The sequence below is a fragment of the Procambarus clarkii genome, chromosome 71 (assembly GCF_040958095.1).
Source record: "Procambarus clarkii isolate CNS0578487 chromosome 71, FALCON_Pclarkii_2.0, whole genome shotgun sequence".
NCBI classification, from domain to species: domain Eukaryota; kingdom Metazoa; phylum Arthropoda; class Malacostraca; order Decapoda; family Cambaridae; genus Procambarus; species Procambarus clarkii.
Window position 1 is genome coordinate 20,494,793 of NC_091220.1, and position 25,349 is coordinate 20,520,141.

At 40.8% G+C, this 25,349-nt stretch overlaps 1 protein-coding gene across 4 annotated transcripts in view; it reads right to left on the minus strand.

Annotated features, from left to right (window-relative positions):
- Positions 1-25,349, minus strand: part of LOC123745671 (mucin-2) — a 142,688-nt gene that overhangs the window by 67,537 nt on the left and 49,802 nt on the right. For all 4 annotated transcript variants that reach the window (XM_069312226.1, XM_069312228.1, XM_069312227.1 and 1 more), the window contains 12 exons: positions 24,798-24,916; positions 21,856-22,018; positions 16,436-16,667; positions 13,151-13,346; positions 11,810-12,002; positions 11,086-11,282; positions 8,886-8,997; positions 5,983-6,153; positions 4,899-5,151; positions 4,629-4,761; positions 2,613-2,794; positions 1,416-1,596 (listed from right to left, as the gene is read on the minus strand). In XM_069312226.1, the coding sequence (XP_069168327.1) occupies positions 1,416-1,596; positions 2,613-2,794; positions 4,629-4,761; positions 4,899-5,151; positions 5,983-6,153; positions 8,886-8,997; positions 11,086-11,282; positions 11,810-12,002; positions 13,151-13,346; positions 16,436-16,667; positions 21,856-22,018; positions 24,798-24,916 (2,132 nt within the window). The remainder of the gene's footprint in view (positions 1-1,415; positions 1,597-2,612; positions 2,795-4,628; positions 4,762-4,898; positions 5,152-5,982; positions 6,154-8,885; positions 8,998-11,085; positions 11,283-11,809; positions 12,003-13,150; positions 13,347-16,435; positions 16,668-21,855; positions 22,019-24,797; positions 24,917-25,349) is intronic.

The window sequence follows — 25,349 nt, forward strand, 5'->3', positions numbered from 1 at the left end:
TATCTCTCTCTACTTTCTGGTGTTCTGTTATTACGGAAGTTCCTCCATGCCATGAGAAGCACCTCAAGGTATGCCCTTTTGTTCAACTCTTTTGCTTTCATACATTCCCTATTAAACCACGGATTCTTCCTTAGCTTCTCTGTTTTTTCCTGTTGGGCTGGGACAAACCTGCTTACAGCCTCCTGACATTTTTGGGTGACATAGTCCATCATGTCTTGTACGGACTTGGTTCCGAGTTGTGTGTGTGTGTGTGTGTGTGTGTGTGTGTGTGTGTGTGTGTGTGTGTGTGTGTGTGTGTGTGTGTGTGTGTGTGTGTGTGTGTAATATGTAGTACATATGATAGAAGAAATATAGGTCGGGAGAACGTTTATTAGATAGTCGACGGTTAGAAAGGCGGGGTCCAAGAGCTAACAGCTTAATGCTACAGGCACAAATAGTAAATACAAACCCCCACACGTGTGTTTATGTCTCTGTTGTTAAACATGGAGAATTTTACCTCGCCACACCGAACTGTGTCGACTGTTCCTGCTTACTGCATAACTTACCTCATATTGTACATGTTTGAGATAACACTACAAATATGGCTGTAACACCTGTTCACTCCAGCTACAGCTATGGCACTACAACACCTGTTGTAACCATACAACACCTGTTGTAACCATACTGTCATACATTCATACAAGACCTGCAATAGTCATACTACAAGAGCTGATGTAATCATACTACAAGACTTGTCTTCAGTCATACTGCCCTAACTCCTTGTCATTCTAGAGAATATTTATTATTTTCATATTCCCCCATGGTAGGTTTGGAGAGAATGTACTTCTCTTCTTCTTATAGATACCTTATAGGTACCTTCCCTTATAGGTACCTTACCTATAACAGAGTGCATGGTGGTTATATGTAAAGCCTGGACTGGCGTCAGTAGAAGCCTCCAGACTTCCTATGAAATCAGTTTAATCCCAAGTTGTAAATATTATTGCATGTCGAGGTGCAGGGGTAAGGAGAGCGGCTGGCAGTACTGTGGTCGCGGGTTCGAGTCATCTCAGTGCTCCAGTTAACTTTTCTCATTGATATTCATGACAATGGTAGTAGTGAAGTTGAGGACTAGAGCGACGCGCGCCATCTGTCCAGGTGACACTCCACGAGTGCCACCTGGGCAGATGGCGCGCGTCGCTCTAGTCCTCAACTTCACTACTAATGGTGTGATTTAGTGGTACCTGTTTACTAACGCATCTTAGAAAAGGATAAGAACAAACAAGTCAATGTTTTTCATGACAAATAAGTGCTTACCACTGATCAACACACCAATGTTTACGTTTGGCAGTCGTAATTAAGTCTTGAGTTCTAAGTTGCAGTCTTTTGTTTAGTATTATAATAATATTTGACAACTTTAAAATTCTTTCCATACACACCTGTATTGTGATCTTAAAATGTCCTTTATCAGTGTGATTGCCCTCGGCGAGGATGTAGTCACAAGCACCTTGAAACTCGTAAAGGCGCCCGTCAAAGGTCTTGTAGTGAAAGTCCCCCCAGGCGGAACAGATGCCCGGGCACTGTTTCTTGGTGCATGCCCAGCGGCCCTCTGAGCATATACTGTAACGGAAACAGGCAAGACATAATGAAACGCCTCATAAACTGCAGGAAATTAGCCACAGTGTTCTCCAGTTTGTTCTTGTAGCATGTCTGGAGAAGTGTGCGTGTTTGTCCTTTTCCCTACGGCTTGTATCTACACTGGTAGTTCATTTGACAGTGTTTTATGAGCACATGGAACAAGAGTGTATTCGACAATAAATAAAACTATTTTCTTGTTTACTTTTGGCAGAGTACAAATTGCAAATCATCACATACTTTACACAAGTCTTCATTTACAAAAGAAAACATGAAAAAAGCACATTTTTACCCAGAAGCATACAAATGCAAATAGAGTATACTTGAGAACTGAAGTAAAACTTTCCTCATTTACCTCCTCAACTAGGTGGAGATAAACTGGCAGGAGTGACTGACCAGGGAGGAAGAGGGTGAATTTGAGGGCCATAATTACAGAATAATGGTCAACCTTGGCAAGAACTATTTGCATCAGTGTCACAGCTTTTCAACACTATAATACCAACAACTTGACTGAGTTTAAGCTTAGACAAATATACCTTTCTTTGCTAATACTGACAAGTAAATTGTCAAGTAAAAAGTGACCTTATTCATTTCTGCTTAATAATAGCATTACTTCCGTCAAAATATATATTCAAGAAAGGTAGAGAAGAACACACACAATCACGTACACTCGGACAAGTCTTCGGGTGTAGGTACACTGCGAGTTTACTCTTGAACATTACTCAGGACTAAAGCATTCTTGTTTGCTTGTGAGTAAGCTATTGTCGTGGTTTAATATCCCTCTAGATGTTAATAGGTCTTAAGCCCCCATAACCCCAGGGAAGTTAAGAGAGCCTTACCAGGTGTTACAAAGGGAAGTTAAGAGCCTTACCAGGTGTTGCAAAGGGAAGTTAAGAGAGCCTTACCAGGTGTTACAAAGGGAAGTTAAGAGCCTTACCAGGTGTTGCAAAGGGAAGTTAAGAGCCTTACCAGGTGTTACAAAGGGAAGTTAAGAGCCTTACCAGGTGTTACAGTCTTGAGAGATGGTGGAATTGACTTGATAAGAGCGGCCACCGTGGTGACAAGGGCAGTCGCTGCGGAGGATGCAAGTGTCAGTCTCGAGGTCCTTGACGTAACCAGCGGCACAGGCACACCCGGGGCGGCACTTACCTCCCTCGCTCGCAACACTCCTTAGGTGCATCGTCTGTAACATCAACACATCTTACACGTCTACGACTCGTGCTGTATCTTGACCACTTGACACTAGTGGTAACACACCACCTCACAGCACAACTCTACCTCACTGCTTATGAAACTAAATGAAATAGAGACATCAAAATACACACACACACACACACACACACACACACACACACACACACACAAATAGAGAGAGAGAGAGATCTGGGGGGTTGATATCACACCGAACATGTCTCAAGAAGCCCACATCAAAAGGATATCATAAACGGTATATGCTAGATTGACCAACATAAGAACTGCCTTTAGAAACTTGTGTAAGGAATCATTCAAGACCCTGTATACCACTTATGTCAGACCAGTCCTGGAGTATGCAGCCTGAAGTCCATATCTAGTTAAGCACAACAGAAAGTTAGAAAAAATTCAGAGGTATGCCACCAGACTGCTCCCAGAACTGAGAGGTATGAGCTACGAGGAAAGGCTAAGGAAGCTAATCCTCACGTCCCTGGAAGACAGAAGAATAAGGAGAGACATGATAACCACCTACAAAATTCTCAAGGGAATTGACAGGTTGGACAAAGACAAACTATTTAGCACAGGTGGAATACGAACAAGGGAACACAAGTGGAAACTTAGTACCCAGATGAGCCACAGAGACATTAGAAAGTATTTTTTCAGTGTCAGAGTGGTTAACAGATGGAATGCATTAGGCAGTGATGTGGTGGAGGCTGACTCCATACACAGTTTTAAATGTAGATGTGATAGAGCCCAGTAGGCTCAGGAACTTGTAAACTAGTTGATTGACAGTTGAGAGGCGGGACCAAAGAGCCAGAGCTCAACTCCGCAAACACAAATAGGTGAGTACACAGGTGAGTACTAGGCGCGTACACACACACACCAACCCGTTCTCGCACTTTCGTACAGTCAATATTGACTTATTAAATAAGTGCATATGTGACATACTAATTTATTGTGAATATTTTAGTTTACCTTGAAAAGCTTCATAGAAAACACCAACCTTACCTAACCTTCTTAATATGTTAAGATAAGCATCTTATTGCTTCGTAATTACAATTATTACTTAACCTATACCTATAATAGGTTAAGTAATAATTGTAATTAAGAAGCAATAAGATGCTTATCTTAACATACTAAGAAGGTTAGGTAAGGTCGGTATTTTCTATGAAGCTTTTCTAGGTAAACTAAAATATTCACAATAAATTAGTATGTCACATATGCACTTATTTAATTAGTCAATATTGACTGTACGAAAGTGCGAGAACCGGTTGCACACACACACATACAGAGGGAAGGGTGTGTGGGGAGAGAGATAAGAAAAATATATGAAGATAAGTTTGAGAATACTGATTCTATTGGTCTTAAGAAAGGTTATCTACTAAGCTTCATTATTTTTAAGTTTGCCGTAGCGTAGCTCAACGAACATATTGTAACAAAATATATACTGAGAAAATTTGCCAAATTTTATTTTTATTTTTACCATATTTTTCTGGGGTTGAAAATATTGTCAAGACCTTGAATCTTTTTGATACACATGTATTTAATTATGACAATACGGTTGGAAAATTATTAGTTAGACACAGCCCTCGTAGTGATAACTGTCCTTTACAAAATACCTTGCAAAGATTGTGATACATTCTATACATACAGTTCAAAAATCGAAAGATTAAAACCACATAGCAACAACTAAAGATGATTTAAGCTACAGCAGCTGTTTCACCTTCGAAGCAACATTAGAAGAGTAATGCGAAACTAAAGATGCCATTAACTCTTAAAGTCTTTGATAGAAAAAACAATTACAAAAACCCCTCATTATGTATTACCTGGCAGGTAATCTCGTTTTCTGGAAGGCACTTGCTGTAGACTTTATGGTCCTCTTCACTGCACACAATTTGAGGACTTTCAGGGACCAGCCCATCATCTGACCAGCATGTCCAACGCGTATTGTTGCACTCGCTGAAAATATACACATCATCAAACACAAGCGCCTAATTAAATATTACATTAAGACATTGTAAAACACAATCTGAATAATACTGTTATCACTGTAAGCTTCCAATAGTGACCTGTAAACACACCGGCATGAAACTAACCAACTTAGAGAAGACCCATTATCCTGTAGCTGCTGCATCTTATATCCGGGTTTGTATTCCTCTTTCTCATACACACAGGGGCACTCGCTTACAGGAACACAAATGTCAGCATTATCCAGGGTGTATCCGGGCGGGCAGTTGCAGCCTTCTACACATTTCGTTTCACAGTCAATGTTTGTGCTCAGATCCAGGCAGGTGTGAGAACAGCTGTCGCCACACACTTGGTACACCTGGTCACGACTGCACAGGATAGCTGTAAACCACATATAAAATATGAGTATGGTCTGGGAGTGAGCAGGAAGAATGAGCTAGTGCCTCATCATTTTGATATAGTCCTGGAGGTAACAGAGAGAGAGAGAGAGAAAATGAGAGAGACAGCATATTTTCAGACATCCAGCAGAGTCCACAACATTGCCACCACAACTTCAGCTGAAGAGGTATGTCCATGGTAAGCTCGAGTCCTCACCAGGCCTTATTTCTAAACAAATGAGAATATATGCTATATATATTTTTATCTCACATACGCTAGGTTAAAGCCGAACAGTTATATACTTGTAGTGAACGAACGTAGAAAGAAAATCATATTGGATATACACTACATCAAATAAGAATGGACATTTTTGGGAATTTTTCTAGAGCAATAGCTCCAGACTGTGGGTACAGCATATATATGTGGACTCCCACCAACCCCTGAAGACATCCTGCTGTAATATGGTGAAAGACTACCATCAACCCTACTAAAGACGGTTATTAAACCGGAACATTTAAGATTTGTCTCAATGCAAATACAGGAAGGAATAGTTATTTGTTATTTCTCGCCTATTTGTTTGGCACAGATATTTACAATGTTCAATTGACACTAAATGTAAATTTAAATTTTCTACACTCATTCTGCAGCGTTCAACAAAATACACTGCATGCCTGCATTATTATTTAAGTGTGGGGAAATCACATTGAAGAGTTCTTAAGAAATTTGAAAAGGAAATTGTTACCATACAGGGTAAAAACCATAATATTAAACGGGTTTTATGCATGCGCACATTACACATAAGTACTTGATGGGCCTAAACCAGTGATTACGTACCACATTCGCGAACCTTAGCCCGCCAATCGATTTTGAAGCCCTTTCTTACACATTCCTTCCCGTAGGAGGCCAAGATCGGGCAGAGGCAGTCGTCGATCTTGGTGTCGCAGGAGCACATGTCGTACAAGCAGTCCTCGTAGTATTGCTCAGGGTCCACTCCCAGGTCGCAGTCTGTAAGTAAACGCAAGTCCAGTGTACAAGCGCCCAAGCTATTACCATACACATGAACAGTAGTGATGAACATTAATTATCTCGTAGCACGTGCACAATAGTAATGCATATCAACTTGCATATGCACAGTATATATATATATATATATATATATATATATATATATATATATATATATATATATATATATATAATATATATTAGTATATTTTGGTAGCAGTCTTTCCTGTAGACATATATTATTAAATATGACCGAAAAAGTAAGATTAATAATTCTAACACGAATTTTCTCAATCTTTCGTACATTTCGTTTCACTGTTGGAGGTAAATCAAAAATCCATTCTCCAAAATTCATTTTTATTTCTAGTCTGACGCGACACGAGCGCGTTTCGTAAAACTTATTACATTTTCAAAGATTTAGTTCACAAATACACAACTGAATAGAACTTACGTATCTCCGATTTTATATCTACATTTGAGCGAGGTGGAAGGGGTGATGTGGCATTAACACAAGACAGAACAAGATGTGGTATTAATAGGGTATTAATTTCATCAACACAAGACAGAACAAGAGTATTAATAGGGTATTAATTTCATCAACACAAGACAGAACACGAAACAATGGATATTGAATAGAAGTGTTTGTAGAAAGCCTATTGGTCCATATTTCTTGATGCTTCTATATTGGAGCGGAGTCTTGAGGTGGGTAGAATATAGTTGTGCAATAATTGGCTGTTGATTGCTGGTGTTGACATCTTGATGTGTAGTGCCTCGCAAACGTCAAGCCGCCTGCTATCGCTGTATCTATCGATGATTTCTGTGTTGTTTACTAGGATTTCTCTGGCGATGGTTTGGTTGTGGGAAGAGATTATATGTTCCTTAATGGAGCCCTGTTGCTTATGCATCGTTAAACGCCTAGAAAGAGATGTTGTTGTCTTGCCTATATACTGGGTTTTTTGGAGCTTACAGTCCCCAAGAGGGCATTTGAAGGCATAGACGACATTAGTCTCTTTTAAAGCGTTCTGTTTTGTGTCTGGAGAGTTTCTCATGAGTAGGCTGGCCGTTTTTCTGGTTTTCAGATAAAATCTGAAATTGATCTCTGATTCAAAAATCAGAGGATACAACTGACGATTTACTATAAAACCAGAAAAACGGCCAGCCTACTCATGAGAAACTCTCCAGACACAAAACAGAACGCTTTAAAAGAGACTAACGTCGTCTATGCCTTCAAATGCCCACTTGGGGACTGTAAGCTCCAAAAAACCCAGTATATAGGCAAGACAACAACATCTCTTTCTAGGCGTTTAACGATGCATAAGCAACAGGGCTCCATTAAGGAACATATAATCTCTTCCCACAACCAAACCATCGCCAGAGAAATCCTAGTAAACAACACAGAAATCATCGATAGATACAGCGATAGCAGGCGGCTTGACGTTTGCGAGGCACTACACATCAAGAAGTCAACACCAGCAATCAACAGCCAATTATTGCACAACTATATTCTACCCACCTCAAGACTCCGCTCCAATATAGAAGCATCAAGAAATATGGACCAATAGGCTTTCTACAAACACTTCTATTCAATATCCATTGTTTCGTGTTCTGTCTTGTGTTGATGAAATTAATACCCTATTAATACTCTTGTTCTGTCTTGTGTTGATGAAATTAATACCCTATTAATACCACATCTTGTTCTGTCTTGTGTTAATGCCACATCACCCCTTCCACCTCACTCAAATGTAGATATAAAATCGGAGATGCGTAAGTTCTATTCAGTTGCGTATTTGTGAACTAAAGTCTTTGAAAATGTAATAAGTTTTACGAAACGCGCTCGTGTCGCGTCAGACTAGAAATAAAAATGAATTTTGGAGAATTGATTTTTGATTTACCTCCAACAGTGAAACGAAATGTACGAAAGATTGAGAAAATTCGTGTTAGAATTATTAATCTTACTTTTTCGGTCATATTTAATTATATATATATATATATATATATATATAATAATACAATTATCACAGTAGCCCATACTCCTGAAATGACTGTACTTTTTGTAACTATGTGGTCGATCGTTCCAATGTTGTAATAAGCCCCAGTACGCCACTTTTTGTACTACTTTTTTAATAGTCCGGAAAAATAAAGCTTAAAAACCAAATTTATTCCTGGGCCTAGGATAGCTCATATATGTACTATATTAGGCCTGAGAAGATTAAGTTAGGTTTTCTTAGCAACAAATATAAAAACTTTTCCATGGGGGCTCACATGGGGTGGTGGGGTCACATGGGGGTGGGGGGTCACATGGGGCTGATGGGGTCACATGGGGGTGGGGGGGTCACATGGGGGGGTGGTGGGGTCACATGGGGGTGGGGGGGTCACATGGGGGGTGGGGGGTCACATGGGGTGGTGGTGGTGGGGTCACATGGGGTGGTGGGGTACACAACACTATTCGGTAAGCATACTTTCCATTTATTAAAGTCATATATATTGTAAGGTTAGAATGTATTAACTTAGACTATGTTAAGTTCGGTTAGGTTACGTTGATTTGGGTTAAATTAGGTTAGACTGCGTAAAGTTATGAAGTGTTTTAAAAATCATATGTGAACCGTGTTGTCTCGTATGACTTGCATACGGTTATATAGACGAGATCTTGCGTAAGTACGAAAGCTTAAGATACTAGTGGAAGCCAAGACTATAATGAGCAGTTAGGCAAGAGGCGGCAGGGCTGTTCTCACCATCAAAGACTCCTGACTTGAGGGTCTGACAGTAGTTCTCAGCCTTAGCCTTTTTCTCCGTGTGCTTCTCGCAAGGATGCGTCTCAGTTTCCCCTGGCCTGTCTGGACATGTCTGTGAAAGGTAACACGTTTTAATGGAGATCCAATTCCATAGCAGCTTTGAAAATTACAAAAGGGAGCTCTCGTGCAAATATACAATAAGGTCTTGCCAATATGCAACAATATCTTGCAAAAATAAAGCAAAATCTTGTAACTAAATTTCTGGAAACATGCAGCTAGTTCATGAAAATTTATATTAAAATGTATAATAAAAACCACACACACTACCATTTGTTTCTTGATATTTATATGCAAATACAAATGTGTTTTTATTCACATTCAAATATATCCACGTGGGTACATGTATTTGTGTACTGTATGCATGAGGCCATGTGGGGTAATGTATTTGTGTACTGTATGCATGAGGCCATGTGGGGTAATGTATTTGTGTACTGTATGCATGAGGCCATGTGGGGTAATGTATTTGTGTACTGTATGCATGAGGCCATGTGGGGTAATGTATTTGTGTACTGTATGCATGAGGCCATGTGGGGTAATGTATTTGTGTACTGTATGCATGAGGCCATGTGGGGTAATGTATTTGTGTACTGTATGCATGAGGCCATGTGGGGTAATGTATTTGTGTACTGTATGCATGAGGCCATGTGGGGTAATGTATTTGTGTACTGTATGCATGAGGCCATGTGGGGTAATGTATTTGTGTACTGTATGCATGAGGCCATGTGGGGTAATGTATTTGTGTACTGTATGCATGAGGCCATGTGGGGTAATGTATTTGTGTACTGTATGCATGAGGCCATGTGGGGTAATGTATTTGTGTACTGTATGCATGAGGCCATGTGGGGTAATGTATTTGCCACATGTTATGAGGGCAGGAAATATACAAATACAAAACCTAACATTCACGTCACAACGGATTATAATAGTATATTTATATCAGTATTGCCATCTCTACACGACTAATCTCACATGCCAATGTTACCAACTGTTACCACCCTGGGTTCTTATTTGGAAACCAGAGGTCAATTTGACTTCTTAAAGTAATATTTATACATTAATTGATAGGATTGGATCATGTGAGATGGATATTTAATTAACAATAACATTTACATTCATGGATCCTTAAATCCTAGGTAGGCATTTGTTTCCGTCTCCCTTGCCAGACGTAAGACAAATCTTGTTACAGAGCATTCAGACTCTGTGCTTGTTGATTGTTAAATATAATATTGAACTAGATATCAGTTATTCTTAGAATTGTTAAAGTAAATAGTATTGAATGTCGGTGAAGACTTGTAATGATTGTGGCTGTACAATCAATTAGGTAACTTCCCGGCAGCATCCTTGACAGAGCTCTGAGGCTGTTCAATGGGTCTTCATTGGCTGGCTGTGATACGAGATGGTTCTACGTCCTTGTGGGCTGTTCCTTCTCCTCTCTTCCCTTACTTTATTCTGTGTTTCTGTTATACCCAGTTAAGTACCTTATTATACTATTACCGGGCTGTTGGCTAGGTGTGTGTTTGTTTATTTGAGTAATCTCAGCCAGTGTTTTGGGATCCCTAAGTGTACTCTAGGGTGATTAGTGAAACTAGTGTGCTAAAGTTTACAAGGGCTACTTTAAGTATTTACAAGTGTCCCTTCAGGAACGTAGTCTTTACCCTAGTTTACAGTTGTAAACCTTGTATCCTGCTTATGTGGTCCAAGGTGTTTTAACGTAAGGTAGAGTGGTAAAGTAATTTATTGTATTTTTGTATATGGGTGGTTATTAAAGGGTTTAATAAATAAAGTTAGTTTTAGGGGTCTCCTTTCATCCTGTTAGTGGTGGAATAGATGATCAACCATAGACAATAGACTTCTACTTAAAAGCAAGTATTCATAAGACCTAACTTACCTGAATAAACATATTTATTTATTTATTGCTGGGAATATTCTTCATTGGGGGCCGGGCCTATCTAATATTCACTATTTTAGGAACTCCTTGACTTTAGCTATTGGCTCTTCTCATTACGACCACCCACTCCCCCATAACACCAACTGTACCACACTAATCTCATACGACAATGTTACAATCTCTACACCGCTAATTTCACATGCCAATGTTACCAACCGTACCCCTGTAATCTCACAAGACAGTATCACCAACCTGTGATATCTTCCACTTGTTACCAAAGGGTATAGGACTGGTCTCGACGTCTCCCTCAGGTGTGAGGAAGTCGTTCTTCTTGTCGTCGTCGAAGGTGCCGCAGAGGCCCTCCGTCCTGCCCCGGAACTCAGCGGGGGCGTCAACGTAGATTTCGGATCGTCCGTCCCACGACACCACGAGCCCGTTGCTCAGCTCAACTGTCCATATACACTTACGTTACCTTACGTTACTACAGCCTTTAGGCAAAAAATTTCCGTTATTTTTTATTATATTATACAGTATATCAAATCAATTCTGTAACCGTGTTTATTAAAGTATAAAATAATAATTAGTGGAAGGGCAAGCAACTATTACAAATTTTCTCTGAGACTATGGGTTGTACAATTTTACTAGAGAGGGTTATAATAATATTGAAAAATAATAATAGCAATAGTAATCTTGTATGTAAATAAGTAACAGGTAAAAATATTAGTATGGTTCAAAAGTTATGAGAAAGGACAAAGCTGGCAGCAGTTCTCACAGCAAAACATGAGGTCAACACTTCCATCACAAGATGGAAGCTCATACTCGCTAATTATATATATTTCTTACATTTACTGATATTTTACAAGAAAAATAATTCAATTACCTATTAAGAAGTGTGTGTGTGTTTTCACCTAAAATTCTCAGCGCTAGACATCTGATGTATGATAGACAATAAATAAAGACAAAGATAACGTATTACCCAAGACATATAGATCTGAAGGATTCTTGATATATGCGCCATCGACCGTAATAGGCAGTCTTGGCTCCTCTTTGCCGTTGACAGTGACCTCCCTGCGCTGTTTGAGGTGAATGACAGTTTTCCCTATACGGATCGTCACTGACTTGGTACAAGATGGTAAGTTATCTGCCTCTGCATTTTGGATGTGCTTGTTCTGTAGGGAGAGGAAGAGATATTAGCTACACCTTTACAGGAGAATAACATGTGTTTTAGTACTTGCTCAACTCTCCATAAACATCATAGGTCTTAAAAAGAATTTGCAGGTTTTCTTCACAGCTACAAGTTCTACATCACAAAATTAGGACCTTAAGACCTAACTTCTAGCCACCCTCAAAATTCCTAGCTCTTCCATAGGTCTTAGGCATCACTCAAAATTCCTGGATACCTCCAAACAGCTCAAATACTTTAGTTAAAGCCAGTAAGATTACCTCAAACTTTTCAGGTCTATCCCGAGATGAAAAAATCTGGCTCATATTTCTTAGTGCCATTACAACCAGTTAACTTCACAATTTTCAGAATTAAATTTCAATTTCTTTTATAATTCCTAAACCTGACTTCAATCTCTGGCTCTACCTTACAATACATAGAAAAGCCTCAACTCCTAGACATACCTCACAATTCTAAAACCGTCCCTCAAAATCCCAAGAATTTCCTCGACATTCTAAGACCTCTCAAAATCCCCAAAACTTCCCTCATATACAGACGCATATTGGCGACACCTATATTGTCTGAACTCTCCCAAGATATACGTTTTTACTAGTAAAGAGAGGAAAACGACTTGTTTTCACTTATAGTACACACAAAACAACTACATCTACTGAACCCCTTCTCACATGTCATCTACTCTACATTTCCCAATAGTAGGTCATCTATCTTTTTTCCTTCCGTAAGCATGTTATCTACCCGACACTTTCCATAAGTAGGTCATCTACTCTACTCTTCCCATGAACGGTCAACAGAAAGAACGGGTCCTGCAGTGTAAGCCTCTAGTACATGTACTCTCAGTAGTCTGGGTTGAGGAAACAATTTGGATAGGCCTACTAAATTGATGATATACATGGGTTTGATGTTAAAGAGTAACATCAGTGCAAATATTAATACACAAGCAACACTTTCTAGAACAACGCCTCCATAAAATTCCTTCCTCACGCAGTGAAGTAGATTCTTAGTATGGTGACCTACAGGTACCAGTCATTTAGTGTGACTTAGCGGTACATGTCTGGTACAGTGGTTTAGAGGTACAGTACAATTAAGCGCACACATTTGTGTGTGGAGCTCAATAGAGCTGCGATGGCTACTCACATCACCAATGGCGCCACCACAGCCCGTGTTCTCGGCCTCGATGCTGAAGTCTTCACCCTGGACCAGGTAGTAGGAACACTTGCCCATGAAGTCAAAACGCTTGCCATCGAAGGTAATGTAGTGAGGGTCTCCATAAACAGTACACCGGGCGCCGCACTTGAGCTCTGTACACTCCCACTTTCCTCCCAGGCACGTGCTGTGGACAATGTTATGATCACTTACTCTCCTCCCAGGCACGTGCTGTGGACAATATGTTATGATCACTTACTCTCCTCCCAGGCACGTGCTGTGGACAATATGTCATGATCACCACTCTCCTCCCAGGCACGTGCTGTGGACAATATGTCATGATCACCACTCTCCTCCCTTGCACGTGCTGTGGACAATATGTCATGATCACCACTCTCCTCCCAGGCACGTGCTGTGGACAATATGTCATGATCACCACTCTCCTCCTAGACACGAGCTGCACTCACCTATTTGTGTTTGCAGGGATTGAGCTTCGACTCCTTAATTGGTCCCGCCTCTCAACTCTGAATCTTCTAGTGTACAAGTTCCTGAACTTATTGAACTCTATTATATCTACATTTGAAACTGTGCATAGAGTCTGCCTCCAGCACATCACTGGCCAATGGATTCCATTTATTAACTATTCTGACACTAAACAAATTATTTCTCATGTTTTTGTGGCCCCTTTGGGTACTCGGTTTCCATCTGTGTCCCCTTGTGCAAATATCCCCCCTCCCCCCGTGTTAAATAATCTGTCTTTATCTACCCTATCAATTTCTATAATAACTTTTGTGACAATCATGTCTCCCTCTACCTTTTCGGTCTTCTTAACACATACTCCAGGATTTGTCTGACATACGTTGTATACAAGGTTCTAAATGGTTCCTTGCACTAATTTCTGATGTTAGCCAGCCTTGCATCCGGCACTGATGATATCCTTTTGATGTGGGCTTCAGGAGACAGGTTCAGCATGATATCAACTCCTAGATACTACTCTCTGCCGACTTCGTGGACGACCTCAACCCACATTTATTTGGTACCTTGAGTCAGGCCTCCTGCTCCTCTCCATCTAGCTTTATTACTTTACATTTACTAGAAATAAACTCTAGTAGCAATTTGTTGGCCCATTCTTTCACTTTGTCATGGTTATCTTAAAGCCTCCTGCTTTCTTCCATTGTCTTAATCCTCCTCATAATATTCACGTCATCAGCAAACATTGAGAGGAATAGATTTATTCCCTCTGGGAGATCATTTACATGTATCAGAAACAGGATAGGTCCAAGGACTGAACCCTGTGGGACTCCAATAGTGACGTCTCGCCACTCCAAGACCTCACCCCTCACACTGACTTGCTGTCTCCTGTTCTTTAGGTATTACCTTATCCACTGGATTACCTTCCCCTTTCTTCCTACCTGCAACTGCAACTTATGCACTAGTCTCTTGTAGGGTACTGTGTCAAAGGCTTTTTGGCAATGCAAAAATATGCAGTCCTTCTCTTTCTTGCCTAATTTTTGTCGCTATGTCACAGAATTCTGTTAGAGTTGTGAGGCAAGATTTGTCATCTCTGAAACTATGCTGGTGATTTGTTACAAAGTTTTTTCACTCCAGATGTTTTACTGTTTTCTTCACAATCTTCTCCATTATCTTTCACGTATGCAAGTTAGGGACACTGGCCTGTAGTTCAGTGCCTCCTGTCTGTCTCCCTTGTATATCGGGACTACATTAGCCGTCAGCATCCAATCTTTTGGCAGTTGTCCTGTAACCAGCGACTTATTATACACCATTGAGAGTGGCAGGCAGTGTTTTTGCTTCTTCTTTAAGTATCCATGGTAACTATTTAGTGTCCATTACCCCACTGGTAATCTCAAACTCCTCAAGTGGTGTCTGGTTGGACATTTCCCTCTTTTAGTTCAGGAACTTCTCCTTGCTCTAATGTGAAGACATCCAGGAATCTTTTACCGAGTTCTTCACACACCTCCTTGTCATTTGTAGTGAAACTGTCTGCCTAATCCTCAGTTTCATTACATGATTCTTCACCGTTGTTTGCATTCTAATGTGGTTGTGCAGCAATTTCGGTTGGGTCTTTGGGTCACTGGTAACATTGATGCCACCAGCCACAATATTGCCATATGTAATAGTGGTGCCACAGGTAACAGTTGTGCCACAGGTAACAGTTGTGCCACAGGTAATAGTGGTGCCACAGGTAACAGTGATGCCACATGTAACATTGATACCACATGTAACAGTGGTTCCACAGGTAACAGTGGTGCCACAGGTAACAGTGGTGCCACAGGTAACAGTGGTGCCACAGGTAACAGTGGTGCCACAGGTAACAGTGGTGCCACAGGTAACAGTGGTGCCACAGGTAACATTGATGCAACATGAAACATTAATACCACAGGTAACACGTCATGGAAAACATATTCAGTAAAGTATGCCACATTGTAGAACAGAAAAAAAATTAACACAAAAGATACTTTAAATTAACACATGACAGGTCACCTGAAAACAAAAGTTTTAGATCTGTTGAATCTCAGTAATGAGAAAATGGAAGACGGGCTTCACGCTGAAAAAACAGCAGAGGTCTCTACTCTATATTCCACAAATGATTAGTAAATATGTAACTGGTTGAATACACATGCTATAAAAGATTATCGATATAGACATTAACTGAACACACTATGTGCCTCTGTAACCCTTTCCACTACCACGCACAGAATGGGTGTAGGGTGCATAATAAATGAACAAAACGAAATTAAACGGTACAAAGCGATTCCATCTTGCGGGTTTCCTAAAAAAACAAATAGTATACACATTTGCTGAATGGCTTTCAACAGGCTGAAATACTTCTTCCGACACCTTTAATGCTTCATGTGACCATGAAGGTCATGCACCAACACCTCACAAGAGGCTGTATCTTACTACCTCCTCAACTAACGCCTGAACATGAAGTAAGGTCGTCTCAAATGCCTGAACATGAAGTAAGGTCGTCTCAAACGCCTGAACATGAAGTAAGGTCGTCTCAAACGCCTGAACATGAAGTAAGGTCGTCTCAAACGCCTGAACATGAAGTAAGGTCGTCTCAAACGCCCGAAACGCTACGCGTGTTAGTGGCTTTGTAAGAATGTAAGATCACCAATGTTATGTACTCTCACAAACCCAATGTAATTCATGTATAAATAAATAAATAAATAAATAAAATACATAGATATTTGGTAAGTGTGGATAGTGTACAGCAATTGTCTAAGACTTCTTTTAGCACAAGAGGCTACTGACCAATTGTTGCAGTCTTTCTGCATGGTGTGGCCAACTTTATACTGCTTGTCGTGGGAGGTGCAGGGGCAGTTGCTGGGGTCGATGCAGCTTCCGTCGTGAAGCAGCATGCTGGGGGGACAGTCGCAGCCCTCCACACAGAACTCTGGCAACTCTTCGTCCTCCTCATGACCACACCGGGTCTGACTGGCCTGCATGCACGGGTTGTACACCAGGCCCCTCGCACACCTCAGCGCTGCAGTCACATTAACATTTGTAATACACTCTATACATATAGTCAGTGCACAGTTATTACATTATTAAATAGGTTGATATTCTATGCATATGAGATGGATAATGCCATACAAGTTGTAAATATTTATCCCAATATTTTAAGCATTGTCTTATCAATAAAGGAATCTGTTTAATATTCATTAAGTAGCATGAATAACTTAAACGTAAAAACAAATTGTTAAAGAAAATGGTATGACTTTCGCAAAACCCTCAAAACCAGTTTAAGATTATAAAATTAAGAAAACCTTAGGAAGGGCTAGGTGTGGCGGCAGAACACACAGGGCCAGATGAGGCTACGACAGATATTGATTTGCTGTGGTTCGTTTTTTTTTATTTAGTTCCCGTTGTTCAACCATTTTTAGTTAATCGTGTACTTTTTGACTCGTATTTTATTTTAATACAAGGAGCAGGACATTATTCTCGGCTGAGGACTTGTTTCCCGGACTGCGCTTCTCAACATAAAGTAATGTATTTTGCTACTTTAAAAATGATGTCAGTTTCTTTCTGTATTCTGCAGCTACACCCATGACTCGTGCTCTAAGAAACATGCAAGTTGTGTGTGTCGTTGTATAGGTTTATAACACTGGGAGCGGCGGGTAGTGTCACACTGTGTGCGGCTGATGATCACCCACAGTTAGTGTGCTACAGTGACACATCTTCCATGTCACTGCAATCTTCAAGTAGCGACTTCCACAATATATTTTCCCCAAAACTTTTCATCACCATTTATTCTAGAACTACTTTGAAGTTTAAGTTTGAACTTAGATTAATATTTTTCCTTCACAAAGCTAAGCACTGTTGGCAGTTCACGTGAGTGATTTTCCATATAAACACCTTTTCGTCAACTGGTCTTCCATAAGTCTTTTTATCACTTGCAAACATACAGTGGTACGAGAGGTTTTGTAACGTCCGCAATGTATATTACTATGATGACAGGCCTCAAAATGCAGCTTTGTGGTGCGCCACCCTGAAGCATTATTCATCAGATTCATTTCCACTTACAACCAATTTGAGTGCTGTCAGTCAATGTCAATCAAGCCTACTACATTTCCCCGTGATTCCACAACTTATATTTTCGGGGACAATCTTTTGTATGGAGCTTCATCGAACGTCTCTATGAAAGTCACGAAAAACACATGAACATGGATTTGACAGTTTCTAGAAATGTGAGCAATTTAATTAAACAATTTGTGTTTTCCATGGAGTCATTTGGCGAGTTTGATGAGGCTGTTACGATGTTTTGCTTAAGTCGTGTTTTGTTAGATACCTAATGATAACATCTCTTAGCTTAAGATGATGGAGCATAGATAGCGTCCTTGTGCACTCTCGCTTCATTTTTTGAAGATTGGGGCAAACATTAACATATTTAAATTGTTAAGCAAATCTGCTTTGGCACAGATGGTGTTTTGGACTGAAATTTATTAGCCTCTCACGTTAAAGTATATTTGAATTAAACTCCGCAAAATGATAGGAATTATTAACAGACTTGGGAAGGTCAGCATACATTAATTCAGCAAAAATTAAGCAGTGTTACGACCAGGGTGGTACATGGAGAGAAACAAGGGTTTTAGAGAAACAAGTACATAAAAGAGAATGTGGGTTTGAGTCACTCCAATGTTTCAAAATGATTTTCATTGATATATCACGCCATTGTGATTTCTCTGTCAACAAGTTCATATCTTGTGTCAGCTGGTTGGTCCCGGGTTTTTACAGCGCTGCCGGCGATATGATTAGTTGAGCATATGTAAACAACTGGCTATGTTTCAAGACTTTACACTTTGTAGTTACCTAAGTATTGAATAGCCAGTAGGCATGTATATTTATGATTTTTTTTTCTGGGGGGGGGGAGGGCCCCGTTGGCTCCCCGGAGTTATCCAGGTTGAATGGATATGTATAACTTTCTGGCATCAATGTGCATGGAGTTCTTCCCTACCGGGGACCACAAGCCAGAAGCTGCCCCCCCTCCCCCTCAGAGAGGCGCGAGGAGCAATGGCCTATAGAACCATGTGGTTGGGAGCATTCTATGTCGCCATCGACCGAGTCTGGCACCCAGAAAGGTAGGCGCCCCAAAACATACCCCTATTCTGGTGAAACTATTGCTACCGAAAGGTGAACGAGTGAACAGAACTTCACAAACGAAAATTAGCGAAAGAGTATGACGTTATCACATTGCAGCGCCGCTGTCTGCCCCAGCCCTTTGTGCCGGTGAACCAACCACCAGTTCTTGGCTGATGCGATTCTAGAGAGTAGTCTTGTGCCTCTGGCTCCTGCTTTGTCTCAGTTCTGTGCCTTGTCGCATGGTCTGTCTCTACAGGTGGTGTGGGCGCCAGGAGCAATATTTCACGGTACTCGGATTGCCTGCGCCTAGGGTTCCCTTCCCTAGGCGTGGTCCTTCCTGTTTTTGCTATCACTGTGTAGGTGTACTTCGATCTCTGATTGGGTTGTTTAGTCCTTCCTTTTGTGGTTGTTTCAGGTCCATCATTTTATGCCGAATACTGTCGCCTTCTATAATGCGGCGCTGGAAGAGCCGCTCCAGCTTGCATTCGGTGTTGATCTTACTTCTGCCCCATTCCGCAAGCAGTCTCATGCGTTGTTTCACTTCCAGCCTGCTCATGTGCCTCCTGAGACGTCCTGGTCTTTGGACCAAGTGCTCTCTTTCTCTCTTCTCCTCAGTTTGTTGTGGCCCCTTCGTTTCTTAATTGTTTTTCTAAGGCTTTTTTCCTGTTGGTATTGTCCTCTGGGGGTCGGGTCATTGAGTTTCATGCATCCTCCGGTGCAGGAGTTTTTGTTCCTTCGGTCATGGTAGTGGGTTTGTTCGGCTGCAGCCGTCTTCTTCTTTTCTGGCAAAGAATGAGACTCTTACTTGCTGGAGGAGTCCTTGGGTTATTGATGCCTGGCTGGTCAGGCCAGGGGTGCATCATGTGTTGTCTGGTTCTGGCTCTCCCGTTATTTGCGTTCCACGGCTTCGGTGGTCGGGGATGAGCTTTGGGTTGACCCAGTTTCCCTCCTTCCCTGTTCCCGGGCTCAGGTCGTCTGCAGGGTTACTAAGTCTAGCCAGCCTGCGGCCTATCCCCGTGCCCACGACGTTCGTAAGTTTGCTGCTTTGGCTGCCGACTTTGGCAACATGTCTTGGGTTGACATTAGTGCTTGGTTAACACCGGGGAACAGGGTCCTGGCTGCTCGCTACCTTGTCAATGTCCCTGGACCTGGTAAGGCTTGCGTTGCATTGGGTCGGTGGTTGCAGCCTGTTGTCTCAACTTCGCATTGAGGAGTGAGGACTGACTGCCTCCTAGATGAGTGCCTGTTTTTCCTTGTCTTTGGATAGTTAGCTCCGGGAAGCCGACAGGTCTCCCCCCAAAAAACCTGCATTGAATGTAATGAAACTCGACTTTCTGGGTGAGTCCCCGGAGGCTCCCTGGCATACCTCCAGTTAGCGGTGTTTTTCGTGTGTTTTGATATCCAGCCTAAGAACTGGTGATTGGATCGCCGGCGCAAAAATCTGGGGCTCCCCCATCCCCTGGAGGGGGATGGGGGATTGCGCAGACAGCAGTGCGGCAATGTGATGTCGTCATGCTTGTTTGCTAATTTTCGTTTGAGGAGTTCTGTCCACTCGTTCGACTTTCGGTACCAAAAGTTTCACCAGAATAGGGGTTTGTTTTGGGGCGCTTACCATTCTGGGTACCAGACCCGGTCGATGGTAGACACAGAATACTCCCAACCACATTGGAGTTTCTATAGACCATTGCTCCTCGTGCCTCTCTGAGGGGGCCAGGTTCTGGCTCGTGGTCCCTGGTAGGGAAGAACTCCATGCACATTGACTGATGCCAGAAAGTTATACATATCCATTATAGCTCAGGGAAGCCTCTGGGACTCACCCAAAAAATAGCGTTGCATTACATTGTTTTTTGTTTTTTGTAATAACTTGCAAGTTAACTTAATGGAAGGAACGGTTACAGTAGGAGAGTTGTCCAGTATGCTGCCTGGGGGAGGCAGGAAAGATTCAATTGGTGTAAGTCAGTCTGATGAAAATCATTTAGCTTAGATGCATCACTAATGGTCCATAAGTCGTTCCATTAAGATTGTTGCCAACGTGTTATTTATATATATATATATATATATATATATATATATATATATATATATATATATATATATATATATATATATATATATATATATATATAATATATATATAATATATAGATATAGATAGTATATTTTGGTAGCAGTCTTTCCTGTAGACATATATTATTAAATATGACCGAAAAAGTAAGATTAATAATTCTAACACGAATTTTCTCAATCTTTCGTACATTTCTTTTAAATGTACATTTCTTTTAAATGTACATTTCAAAAGAAATGTACGAAAGATTGAGAAAATTCGTGTTAGAATTATTAATCTTACTTTTTCGGTCATATTTAATAAGATATAGATAGATAGATAATCAGATGTTAAAAGGATATTCGTAGATCCCCCAATGTTGATATAGAATGCTCTACGAGAGGATCCATTATGTTTGTACCAGTTTTCTGGCAAGTCCATAACGGTTTCACTAGTGCTTTATTGCTTGTCTATTAATTTCTTAAGTTCATGTTCCTATCCAAAAGAAGTAGTGAATAGTAAAGAAACTTTGAAAAGGCAAGAACATTGTTATAGGTGGGACTTGGGGTTGCTGTTATTAATAAATCTTTAATTTTAAGCAGTATCTCTTATTCATAGAGCTTAGTGATGATGTCATAATGTCTCTAATTATTATTGGGGAAATTGCCTGGGGTGGGCCTGAGCACCCGCCAAGTACTGTTATTTCAAACTGTGTTACCGAAGGGAAGCCTCTACCACAATTATGGGTAAAATCTGAAATGTGGTAATAATTTATCACACCCCACTAATTTAATCCCACACCCCAATAATTTATCCACTACTCAGGCATAACACAAAGCCAAAATGATAACATTATGAAAGAAATAAAGAAAATAATACAAATCCCTTCAAATATATGAGAAAGGAACATTCAATAAGTGGGCAAAGTAGTATTTACAGGATTAAACAAAGATATATTCTTTGGTAAAACATTAATGATGTTAATTCAGATTATTTGAGTACAAACATATTGTTAAGAAATATAGACAAATGTGCGTTAGAAACTTACGGCACAAGTCCTCTGAGCGCCAGGATCCCGTTATTTTCCCAGTTTTGGCGCATTCTCTGGAGAAGGCGGCGAAGGTCTGGCAGGCGCATGTTTCCCGGTCCTGGGAGTTACAGCCACAGTAATCCCAGCGGCAGGCGTTGAAAAAGGGCTCCACGTCCACCACCTGCATACACACACACATGGTTCTTTACCCGCCACAACACTATGTTAACCATTACAAGTATGTCGCAGGTTTTCAAAAGAACACAACAAAACTGCAGTCTCAGTTTGGCTATCAAATAAAGAGACGAGGAAAAATTGAAGTGTATTTATTCCTAAGTAAAATAATTGTTGAGTTGGTGACTTACTAAAATGGTGTGCAGCCTCGCACACCAGTCTCAGTTGAGGCTCCCACTTGGAACGCACGCAGGGGATATGAAGTATTTTAATTCACTTCATATTCTAGCCTGCAAGTGCAGCCCGTTGTTCTCGTTCTTTTTGCCCGAAACGCTATGCGTATTAGTGGCTTTAGGTATTGTATGTACTAGCTCTATATATAAATCCAACATTATGTTTGTAAATCAACTATGTACGTATGTACTTTTCCTGAACAAAAAAATAATTTAATTTAATTTGAGTTGTCAGAATGGACAAAATACAGGGTTCTATGACGCGAGAACCCGAGACACCTACCTAACCAAACTACCCATAGAAACAGGGGTGTTTGTGAGCCGCTACTCTACATCGAACCCTGTATTTTGGGGATTATAGAGTACAAAATGTGGTGTAATATTTTTGAGGACATGTTGGCATGCGACCAAGGTTTGGTGGTGCCCTTGACAACACCGCATGCCACTGATGCGAATAGTTAATGTGTTGTGATTTATCTAACACTTTGATCTTCTGCAGGTTAGGTTAGGTTAGGTTAGGTTAGGTTTATCTAACACTTTGATCTTCTGCAGGTGATCCATTTGTTGAACCTCACCTCCCACTATTACCTTGATGTTGTAAGCCAAAGGTGGCCAAGGTGTTGTGACTCACCTAGTTCAACCATCTTTCTGTGTCGAAGAGTACCCATGAAAGACAAGGTTCTCTGCGAAACTGAAGAAAACGAAACACCGGCTATTTTCAGACATTTTCATTTGGGTTCAAAAACTGTATATACACAACTCACGAGAACAAACGCAGTATAAATATTAACACGAGGCTTAGAAGTGAAGTTAGAGAAACTGATAAAGGAAATTTATCTTCACGTAACATCAAGAACGTCAAAAGATGAGAAAGCAATACACAAAGTACGAATGGGGGTTGGGAATAGATGAAGAAATTGAGAAGTGAACTATTATATTAACTACAGAACTCTCAACTTCTTGGGAGGTAAGTTCGATAATCCAAAGAATGCAAGATTTCTAGGAATGGCCTCAAGTAAATGTAATGTGTACGCTATTAACAGGAGGCTGCCTCAAGCTACTGTAATATCTAAAATGTAAAGGAGTTAGGTAACTGTTGTCGGTTGCATCGACATGATGACTGACCTGGGAGAGGTCAGTCATCAGCTTAGGGTAGGGGTTGTGAACCAATGGCACGCGTGCCCAGGGTGGCACACACGCAAATTTTACTGGCATGCAGTGAAGCCCTTGCTTCTTTAAACCCCACCCATAATAAAGATTATCATTAATGCCAAATGAAGCAGCAAATGGGGAAACAGACATTTAGAGTTTTAAAATGCAATTTGTAAGCATCACTGATTCAACTGTTGATCAGTTTATTGTAAGATTTACTAAATTCAGGTCATATGTAGAAATTCAGGTCATTTGCATCTGCAAAATTCATCAAAATTCATTAAAAATCATCGAATTCATCAAGTAACATTAGACAAACAAATTGGAAATGTTGCAGTGCATTTAATTTGGGTAATTTTGAGATGCAATTGCTTGCTTTACAAAGCAGCTCAATTTGGAGACAAAAGTTTGTTAAAAGCTGAATTAGAAAATATTGAAAGAAATCAATTAGTGATTGGATTAGGGCAGAAAATTGCACAAAATGAGGTTTGGAAACTGAGCATTCTGGCAATGCCAGTATTAACAGTATTTTATTGACATATTCATGCGAGTCGTTGTTTCCAATAATGAGCTTTATCCAGTCTAATTATAGAAGTAGACTTACTGATGAAACAAGTGGTGCAGGCATTGCTCAAAACCACCAAATACAAGCCTGACACATCAGTCATGGTTGGTGTAGTGACACCTGCCCTCTTAAGCTAATAATGCTAATGTCCGACACCAGGCGTGTTGGGGGCCTGACAGCTGAGCGGACACCGCTTCGGATTTGTAGTCCTGAGATCCTGTGTTTGATCCACGGTGGAGGTGGAAACAAATGGGCAGTTTATTTCACCCTGATGCCCCTTGTTCACCTAGCAGTAAATAGGTACCTGGGAGTTAGAGAAATTCTACGGGCTCCTTCCTGGGGGTATGTAGCAAAAAGGAGGCCTGGACGAGGACCGGGCCGCGGGGACGCTAAGCCCCGAAATCATCTCGAGAAGTTGCGAGGGACCAAACTGGTGTTACATGGCGTATTTTTTTTTGTTATAGATATATACAAGAGTTGTTACATTCTTGTAGAGCCACTAGTACGCGTAGCGTTGCGGGCAGGACCCTGGAATACGATCCCCGCCGAGAAGAATCGTTTTTTCATCCAAGTACACATTTTACTGTTGCGTTAAACAGAGGCTACAGTTAAGGATTTGCGCCCAATAAATCCTCCCCGGCCAGGATACGAACCCATGACATAGTGCTCACGGAACGCCAGGCGAGTGTCTTACCACTACACCACGGAGACTGGTAAATAACAACAGGAGAAATATAACGCTATGAGAGTTTGGAACTTGCAACTTCCTACATGGCGAGCTGGTCCAGGGCGTCTTCACAAAGAAGGCGAGGCAAGTGAGAGAGTAAATAACTCACCTGACGACAGCTGTTGAACCTCTCGTCATTACGTAGCCGAGAGCAGAACACATCCGCTTGGTTAGACACAGAGATGTTTTTACAAAGATGTGTTGTAGTTGCTCCTCTAGGACACGACTCTGTGGACACAACAGTTTCTCAGCTAAATTATTATTGTAATAATCCACACACGAGCATTTATCGTGCTGCGAATTGGAGAATGTTCATCGATAACGTAATTTGGTGAGACAATAAAAAATACATTAATTACATGTATCCACGAATTTATATGTATAAACATTATTCATTGTATGTACAAACACATTTACAAATTTGCACACAAATGTATTTGTGCATGGAGCACGTTTGGATATACTGTATAAGTGTCTGTATGTACTCTCTACTATGGTTGCGGGGAATGTGCTCCATTCTTTGGACTCCGCTCCATAACCGCCAATGAACGTAAGTAATGTTTGTGTGGCTGCTGGAGTGCATGTATGTTTGTGTGGCTGCTGGAGTGCATGTATGTTTGTGTGGCTGCTGGAGTGCATGTATGTTTGTGTGGCTGCTGGA